Source organism: Penaeus monodon, chromosome 27 (assembly GCF_015228065.2).
Source record: "Penaeus monodon isolate SGIC_2016 chromosome 27, NSTDA_Pmon_1, whole genome shotgun sequence".
NCBI classification, from domain to species: Eukaryota; Metazoa; Arthropoda; class Malacostraca; order Decapoda; family Penaeidae; genus Penaeus; species Penaeus monodon.
In genome coordinates this window covers 15,230,675-15,231,014 of record NC_051412.1, presented here as the reverse complement: position 1 = coordinate 15,231,014, position 340 = coordinate 15,230,675, and the positions used below count along the sequence as shown (strand labels likewise).

Below are 340 nucleotides of genomic sequence, written 5' to 3'. Positions count from 1 at the left end.
ATGGTGTATTATGGAAAGAATTGTATTGTTTATGCCCGAATTCCAGGCTGCAACATGACAGCGACAACAAATGAAAGGGGGGGTGGATTCTTGCGCACACGCCTGCGATCAGCGCTCCACACTTCCAATGATCTCCTCTCAGGCATCTCCTCGAACATTTCCTCGCGGCTGTCGGCCTTCTCGGTAGCCTCTGCAAACTCCAATGCCTCCTCAGAGCGCACGCCACCAGCGGGAGAGAAGGTCCGGCCAGAGACACCTCCTCTCCAGCTCCCTCCAAGCCCAGAGGACAGCCACCGCTCCCCAACCATGAAAGAGATGATTAAGGTAGTATCTTCAGGTG

The 340-nt window shown here is 54.7% G+C and overlaps 1 protein-coding gene across 1 annotated transcript in view; it reads left to right on the top strand.

Annotated features, from left to right (window-relative positions):
- LOC119590611 (uncharacterized protein KIAA0513-like) overlaps positions 1 to 340 on the top strand; it is a gene marked incomplete in the record, with an annotated part of 32,212 nt that overhangs the window by 3,057 nt on the left and 28,815 nt on the right. The window contains 1 exon segment of the mRNA XM_037939289.1: positions 47 to 324. Within this exon segment, the coding sequence (XP_037795217.1) occupies positions 55 to 324 (270 nt within the window).